The following is an 8,896-nucleotide window of genomic DNA, read 5'->3' on the forward strand; positions in this document are numbered from 1 at the left end:
GGGTGTAAAAATGTGAAAATCTTGGAGGTAGTAATTTCTTTTTCTACCGATTGCCATACTTTTCCTTAAATGCAGTCTTCTGTCCTTGAATTTTGTATAGACACTGATACAAAATTAGTATCATTTTAGCAGCAATTTTATCTTTTTCTTTACATTACAGTTGTGAGATATCCTCAACTTTTGAGTGTATCTTAATGCTTTTTTATTTAATGATTTCTTCCACCGATAACCCCGATAATATATCTACACAGGCATCAAAATACATTTGTGAGCCATTTCAACGTTTACTGCATAGTATTTACACCATTATCTCAAGTAAATAAGGCTCTCATAATGTAATTTACAGGGAAAATAATTACAAATTGATTGACAGCTCCAACAGGTAATGGTATCTTATCATTTTCTTCCATACCTGAAGAAAATGGATTTCTAAATTGTTTAGCCATAACGTCATTCTATTGTGTCATATTTATGTGTTAAGTACACTAGGAAGCTACAGTTGCATGTGTATATCCTGAAGTGTTATTGAAAAATATTTATGTCTAGAGCATTGAACCCTGTGTCGAATTACCTGAAAGGTTTACTGAAAACTAAAACTAGAAGGGAGAGGGGGGAGAAAATTCCAGGTTTGTTTTCAATTCAAGGTATTGCTTATGTGTTCTTGGCAGGATACGTCATAAGGAAGAAGTGCTGTAATTTATAACCAATTTAACTTTGCTCCCGGCTATTGTGTCTCGTTTTGTGGTCTTTATTTTTATTATTTTTTCGCTTCTAGGAACGGTTTAATTCGTTATATACCTTTATTATAATATACATTATAACAGGGTATATACTATGTTACAAAAAGTGGTCATTTCAAAAAAAAGGGGGTCGAGGGTTCATTAATACAAGAGTTCTTAGCATTCGTAGCGGAAGTGTATCTACGAAGAAGGCATTTTTATAAAATTAGCCGTATTTAATTGCGAGAAAAATTGCTCCATTTGGTTTAGTGTATCGCAATCGTTTCTCGTTGTGGTCGATTTTTTTATTTTTGGCTATTCCGGTGCCGAAATGTTGTAGTGTATTATATAAAAGGTATAGTTTCCTGTTGAATTTCTGAGAAACATCTATGTAGATTGACTTCCTACATGTAAAAAATGCAAAATAGACCTATTTGGCTTCAATTTAGACAAGTCTTTGCCTAAGGTATTATAAGATATAAAATTGCTAAGTCGCGTATAAAAATAGTCTAAAGTATTAATAGATATCATTAATTTTTTAATATATAATATATTTTGTAAAAAAATCAATTTTTTTAATTGATAGATTTACCTCATATCCCATCTGTCAGTGACTTATAATTGTGGTTAATTTATTGTATTTTTACTGATTAGGTAACAAAGTAATCTTGTGTTTTATGTAAAAAGCAATTTGTACTGTCGAATTTCTTAGAAACACGTTCGTAAATTCATATAGGCCTAAACAAAAAACGACATCTCCTTTGCGGGTCTTTGTCTCTAGTTGTTTATTTTTTTAAAAAAAAATTATGAAAGTCTAAGGAAAATAAATCAAAAATAATATTAAATTCTCTAGAAAACAACGCCAAAATATCATATTACCTATAAGCAGCGTTGTATTTTAATTTAAAAATAACAAAACTCATTTTATCACAGTGAATTTAAGTGTTTCCTATGAACACTAAAATGAACTTTTGTCTCAATTAACTCGAAAACAAAGTCTAGAAGAGTAATTTATTAAATGATTTCTCATTGGTTCGTGTGCCGTAAATTCTTATAATATAATATCCCGAATAAATAAATAAATAAATAATAATATTACCATTTTGTATACGCCGTCCTGTGCTAAATTCCCAATTCGGTACGTTGAATTTCAGAAATTCTTTAATGAAAAAAACAATTTCCAACTTATGGGCAGTTCAGGTAAACGCCCTTTAAGTTACTCGAACCATACAATAACATTAAATATTAATCAAACTTAACGAATTCACACCCAAAAAAGATCTTGATGGATGAATGAATGCGAAAATAATATAATAATAATAATAATAAATATTACTGTTCTTCAGCAACCTGTCAATCCAGATGATACCTTTGCACTTGCCGCTGTGTAGAAATTAATTTTTAATACTTTTATTTAAGTATTTTTGGATAAATATTAATTTAATTAGCGTGTTTTTAGTAAACGACATTCTTCTATTATCCAATAGAAAAAAAAATTGTCACATGGAAGAAAGTTTAGATAAACCTCCCACACGTTTGTGTAATGAATGGTTAATATTAATATTAACAACTAACGCTCGAAGCAAAATATCCACCCCCAGAGGAGGAACAAGTGTAGTTTGATACGGGTGGGATGGAACTCACGTCTTTGTGTCATCTGTATTTAAACTTACAGGAGTTTGAATTTAAATTGGATTGGGTTCGAATCCTTGACTTCACACGTTTTCTCTATCTGGATCTTAGTTTATTTGGGTGAACGCGTGATTTTAATTTCGGGTGTTGCTCTTGTTAAATGATGACCTGTGTAGTATTAATGGTTCTTTTGTTGTAATTTTTCAGGTGCTCACGTAAATCCAGCAGTTACTGTAGCATTCGCCACTATAGGAAAATTCCCATGGAAGAAAGTGATACCTTACATGTTATCTCAGTATTTAGGAGCATTCTTATCAGCCGCAATATTATTTCTCGTCTATAGAGGTGAGGTGATGTTTAAACTCTTTATCTTAATACCTTAATTATCACCGTTATTACTTATGTATGACAGTTGCAACGTAACCTCAATACGTCAGATTTGTAAAAATTGAAAACGTGAAGTACAAAAGTACCGCGTTGTATGAAGTTGATACGCGATGTTACACGTTGTTACGCCATTTTGTAAAATTTCACTTAACAACTAATTGAGTTACAAGCTCAGGGGGAGGAACGACCTGAAGTTATGTTCCTTTTTTTTTATTTTTCGTAACCTTTTTCTTCGTGTGTGACTTGTAATTAGAAGTCACTCATATGTTACCATCTAAATTTACAAGTTAATTACAATTTATTCGTGTATAACATTAATTTATTTAAATTTTTATCCTCGTTAAGATGGCATCGAAGCATTCGACAAGGGGATAAGAAGTGTGCCACCGAACAGCAATGCCACTGCAAATATTTTTTCATGTTTTCCGCAAGAGTACGCTAGTACTTTTACATGCGTTATGGATCAGGTAACTTGTACATTTTGATGAGCATCTTTTACTTTAATTGTGTTCGCTAATTTACGTATATTTCTTGTACAGATCGTGAGTACAGGGCTACTGCTCGCTGCTGTATGCTCTACAATCGATGAAAGGAACATGAGTGTCCCAAAAGGAATGGCTCCATTGATGATTGGTCTCACTTTATGTGGCATTATGATGGGTTTTGGTTCCAACTGTGGTGCCCCTCTAAATCCTGCAAGAGATCTTGGCCCTAGAATATTTACTGCCATGGCTGGATGGGGAACAGAAGTGTTTTCGTAAGTCATCACCATACGTTAATTTCTATGATTAAAGAAATTATTTGGGTGCATGTTAAACTGGAATACCAACATCTCCGAATACCTTCATATTTTTTTTTCTTCTTCTTCTTCTTCTGTGATGTAGAGTGTGACACAAACTTTCTTATAATTAATTATAGAATAGATAAAGCTGTGCTAAGTGGGAATAAGTTCAAAGTTCAGAAAATTCGGTCAACGAATCTGTGCCTCGGGACCTGTCCTGACCATTTAATCGCCTGTCAGATATAGAGTCGATTGTGTATTGCTCCACCCTCCCCATTCACCTTTCTCTTTTGTTTTACGAGTCGCGACATACCTATCACTCCTTTCCCTTATTTTCTTATATTTGTGTAGAAAAAGAGGATTGAAGCACCCCTTGGCATACAGAAAATAAGGAAAAATGATAGAGGAAAGTGAAACCATGCCTTAAAAACTACTTTCCCTTACTCCACACCCCACGTTTCTTTATAGTTTAAGTAGAAAAATCAAAATGATCTGTTGACCTGATCCCTTTTTCGCTTTACAAAAAGAAAAAAAAAAAAGTGCCTCATCAGCAAATAAGGGGGTCATAATGCCCTGATTAATACTTAAATATATAATTATACAGCCAAAATTATTATTTTATAAAAAATGTATATTGGAATGTGTTTAAATGCATGATTTGTAAGAATTTTTACTGTTTTTCTAGCGTTAAATATGCGTAGAATTGGCAAATTAGGTGGTATACCTCAGTTGTTAATTATAATTAATATACAGTTGGCCTCACATTTAATTTACGGTATTGTCAGAGTGACAAATTGCCTCAACAGGTTTGCTTCTATGGCATCTGACAATAAACAGGTTGACACGAAATTATGAAAGCCTCTCTTTTTTTAATTGTTCTTGTATGGGAAATAGTGTGTGAAAACTTCCATATACAATGTGATAAGTATATCTTCCTTAAAGGATTTTATAATATCCTTATACACAAATAAACAAACACGGGAACATAACATGTTCTGTTTCTTTATATTTGAGTATTTTTTAACGGAACCAAGTATATTTCCATGTTTTATGCTGCTGAAGTGTTGGCCCACATAAAACGTTTTGTTTTTTTAAGTTTAAACGTGATAATACTGAAGTTGCAAAGAGGTCCTCCTGATCGCCCATAAGATACAAATTTCAATCGCGCGGTGAAATTTGCATAAACTGATAACAAGATTCGTTTGTTATAAGCTTTCTTTAAGAATTTTAACGTAAAAAACCTCAAAAATTCCTTTATTTACAAAGGCGTTTTTATGGCATTCATAGAAACCAATTAGGAGCATTTTCTTACCAATGGTTCCTTATTGATTTCTATGAGGTTGAGAGCTATTAAAGGAAGCCATTTTGAAATGTAGTATAATGTCATTTATTAGCTAAATGGCTCCTTAAATTTACAATCTAGAGCCACGAATTGAGGAGTAGGAGTTATTTGTAAGCAGTGTGGCACCTAGTATTTGTAAACAGCACTTTGTAACTTAGACAGATTAAGTTATTTAGAGATTAAAATTATATTTTATGCTTTCTAAAACAAAAAAAGAACATATTAAACTTACTTTCAACATTAGTTTTCTTCGTAAAACTTTAAAATTTTACAAAATATAAGAGGAAAACACGCGACAACTAGACTCCTCCTCCTCCTCCTCTGAAACAATTACATAACTCTACATTATACAAGTATATTGGGCGGAGGTATATAAGAAGAGGGACACTTTTCGGAAAAGATATCATCCTAATTACGAAATTAATCGTTATTTACATAACTCGATATCTTTATAACCACAAGTAAAAAAAATGATGATGATGAGCAGTCACGAGCGATAATGTGCACTTTTCAGAAACATGGCAGACACTGGAACAATCAAGCTTTTGTTGCAAGGGTCGTCGTTAGGGAGGATCTGCTAACTAGTCACGACTTTCCAGATTTTCATTCACTTCTATCCATTCATATATCAGGAGGGTGAAGTAGCTTGTTAAGGTTTGCTACGGGCTCATTGCGATCTAATTACGTAACATTGCATCATTTTGAATCGATTCTACTGTAAGTTTACCACTCAAATCACGAATTGTGTGAATAGAACACAAATTAAATGGGGGGAGGAATTTAGTATTTGCTATTGTCGTAATGGAAAATAGCGTACGTGAAAGGCAAATTATATATATAGGCAAATGGAGGTAGAATACGAGCAAACACAGCTGCGAGAGTAATACGAAAACGCATTTATAGGCGGAAACAGGTGCTTAATATTCGCAGATGATAATTACAATAAAGAATTTCATCGAATGTAGAAAATTATAGGGAGTGAAGAATGTAAAAATCCGAAAAAATCAGGAAAATAAGAGGAATTACGAATACAGAATGCAAAAAAAAAATGGCGCCCTCGAGAATGGAATTGCAGTTTTATGTATTAAAAAATCATTCGTATAAGTGTAAAATCGTGCAAAAAACTCAATTACAATTATAGTTATAAATACAAAATAATAATAATAATAAATATAATTAATTAAGAATATTTTTGTTTTATTTATTAGCTAGGTTGCGGCCGAAGTTTTCATCTCTCAAACGTGAACGTCGAACGTGGAGCGCCGTTATCTTGTAAGCGACGTTCGACGTTCGACGTTTACGTTTGAGAGATAAAAACTTCAGCCGCAACCTCTCTATTTATTTTCTAATTAGTGTCAACGTTTGATTTATTAAAATTTAATTTAATTTAAGGAAAAATTAATAGATTCAAAATGATTCATATAACATTAATAAATATAGGTTAAGGGCTTATTGATCTTGTTTTATTTGAATTTTTATTAATGTCGTCCTAATAATTTAATTCACGCAATTATTTATTTAAAAATAAGAGAAAAAAATGGGTCATAGATTTGATAAAAATTGAAAGTTGGGTAATTTTTACGAGAGGATGTTACAAAAATGAAGAAATGTAACGTTAAATAATCAATTTCCACATTTAAATTTTTAAATTCTATTTATATCTACCTATTGGTTAATTTTAAATCGATTATAACTAATCAGAATAAAGGGGCGTGGAATTATTTCAAATATGTTAATTAATTTAATATATTTATCTTATTAAAAATAACAATATCAAGCGATTAATTGAATATTTACGTTTTAAAAAAACATTTCCGAGCTTATTTTTCGATGTTTGTAACAAAATAATTAATTAATCATAAATTTATAATATCAAATTACCTAATTAACATAATTTATTCGTAATTTGAAATTGGCCAATAGAGTGCCAGTATTTTTTTTTTAAATTCCAATCTATTGGTCAGTTTGAAATTCGATTCGAATTTTTAAATTTTAAATTATTCTAATTAGGTAATTATACTGTTTGGTGCTTAATTAACCCTGTATTTTTAGGGGGTTTTTTAGGAAGATTTTTACTGTGTTTAAAGGATTAAATATATTTAAATTTAACGTTTCAAAGATCCTAATTTATGGCTTGGATTTTTGAATTTTTCTGTTCCACTTATCTGATTTGTAACATAAGTAGAAATGGGACAGGAAAAATGGTTACATTAACCGTGAAGAGAGTAAAAACACAGGAAAATGGAACTGATATTGGTTAACGGCAGATGACTGATAACAGGAACAATGTCAAGGGTAGATAACGACAAAACCTTGGATGTCTCTCTTCAAAACATACAATGCACTATTATAATTATATGCCATGCTACTATTCATGTTCAACCATGCCATAAGTCCACTAAATAGTAAAATTATATTCATTCCTTGAATTTTATTATTATAGTAGTAATAGAATATCCGTTCTACTATTGTAACCCATAATTTTCAATCTAGGGTTTTTACTAATTTGCAGATGATTGAATTTTTAAGTAAATCGCAAGCATATAAGACCCTTGACATTGTAATTGCCCTCACGTATTTGTAATTGTTTAATTTTGAATGCGATCATGTCATTTTCATATTTGGTGTTCTAGTTAATGCTATTTTAGCGATTTATTGCTTCATTTTTCTATAAACTAGTTCGTGTTTTGAGGAAAATTCGAATGTCATTTACATTATTTCTGAGAAATTTCTTTTATATATATATATATAAGTTACTGTATATATTAAGTAACTTCTGGATAATATTGTGTGATGACAATGCAATTACAGAGTATGATCTTGATGCTATTAAGTAAGTAGATCAAGTAATCTTCTTGAAAAATCATTTATCTATATTTATATATATATTTTTTCTTTTTATAGATTATCGGAAATGCAGGGATTGCAGCTATAGTGCTAAATGGTTTAGGAAATGTAGGAGCCATTGTTATCCCATTAAGTTGGGGACTTGGACTTACCTTTGCCATATTAATCTGTGGAGGAGTATCAGGTAATTAAATCTATTATAAGTGAAGTTTATAACGTGAAACTCTAAAAAAAATCTTGCAACGAGTTGCGTAACTTTCCCGGCCAAATTTTTAAATTGTGTATGGCTTCCATCTGTTACGACATTTTANGGATCATCCTTGCTCTTCTAGGGTCCTCACTATGCTTCCTGGATCATTATTACTCTTCTAGGGTCCTCACTATGCTTCTGGGACCATCCTTATTCTACTAGGACCCTTATTATGCTTTCGGGCTCATCCTACGTTACTGGGATCTTTATAATACTTCTAATATCACCGTCGTCTTTCTGGGATCATTATCCTTCTAGGATCGATACGAATAATATGAAATTATAAACTTTATTAAAGTTTACACTTCATAATTCATTTAGGATCAGAGGGAAAAATCTAATTTATTATCTTATCTCAGGATCAGTTTATGATCTAGGAAGCAAAAACAAAAGAAAAAACTATATGAAAAGAGATGTATCTGTATTATAATATACGTAATTACGGGGTAGGAAGAATCGTCATCATTAAAATCATTTTAAACTTGTTCTAAATTACGGGTGGATCCAGAATAAAAACGGAATAATTACTTTCCTTAAGATTTATAAAAATAATACAAGGGTCATCTCTAGAATCGTCATGTCTTATTTTATTATATTTTTTTATACGTTAAAGATACACCTTGATATATCTTTAGGGTATATTCTATTAATCATAATTAACGCGATGCATCTTTTAGATGCATAGAATATACTTAATAAAAACATAATCCTCATATAAACTACTATGCTAAAGTGGTAATTTACTATTACAGTAAACAAAAGATAGTACAGTATACCAGTCGACCCCCTTATAACACTGTTGATAATTCCGTTTTATATGAATTCCATGTTGTACGAGTCACTTAGATCTTACAAATACGTGTGCCGGGCTGTGAACGGCTCACGTATTTGTAAGATCTAAGTGACTCGTACAACATGGAATTCATATAAAACGGAAT

The 8,896-nt window shown here is 31.3% G+C and overlaps 1 protein-coding gene across 2 annotated transcripts; it reads left to right on the forward strand.

Annotated features, from left to right (window-relative positions):
- Positions 1 to 206: 206 nt before the first annotated feature.
- LOC111627939 (aquaporin-7-like) lies at positions 207 to 3,526 on the forward strand. Of its 2 annotated transcripts, none has more exons than XM_023371641.1 (4): positions 207 to 626; positions 2,559 to 2,696; positions 3,084 to 3,205; positions 3,278 to 3,526. In XM_023371641.1, the coding sequence occupies exons 1-4, from the start codon at positions 539 to 541 to the stop codon at positions 3,497 to 3,499; spliced, it is 570 nt and encodes a 189-aa protein (XP_023227409.1). In that variant the 5' UTR covers positions 207 to 538; the 3' UTR covers positions 3,500 to 3,526. The 2 variants fall into 2 exon arrangements, with proteins under 2 accessions (XP_023227409.1, XP_023227416.1); XM_023371648.1 differs by lacking the exon at positions 207 to 626 and adding an exon at positions 1,900 to 1,919 and having other exon boundaries at positions 3,278 to 3,525.
- Positions 3,527 to 8,896: the final 5,370 nt, after the last annotated feature.

Source organism: Centruroides sculpturatus, unplaced genomic scaffold (genome assembly GCF_000671375.1).
Source record: "Centruroides sculpturatus isolate CEXI.00-Female unplaced genomic scaffold, Cexi_2.0 scaffold1, whole genome shotgun sequence".
Lineage (NCBI taxonomy): Eukaryota > Metazoa > Arthropoda > Arachnida > Scorpiones > Buthidae > Centruroides > Centruroides sculpturatus.

Bases quoted from the DNA above. Each gene is read 5' to 3' on its own strand.
- LOC111627939 (XM_023371641.1), top strand. From the start codon at position 539: ATGTCTAGAGCATTGAACCCTGTGTCGAATTACCTGAAAGGTTTACTG. The intron at 627-2,558 runs GTTTGTTTTCAA...GTAATTTTTCAG, and splicing joins GAGGGGGGAGAAAATTCCAG to GTGCTCACGTAAATCCAGCA. The intron at 3,206-3,277 runs GTAACTTGTACA...TTTCTTGTACAG, and splicing joins TTACATGCGTTATGGATCAG to ATCGTGAGTACAGGGCTACT.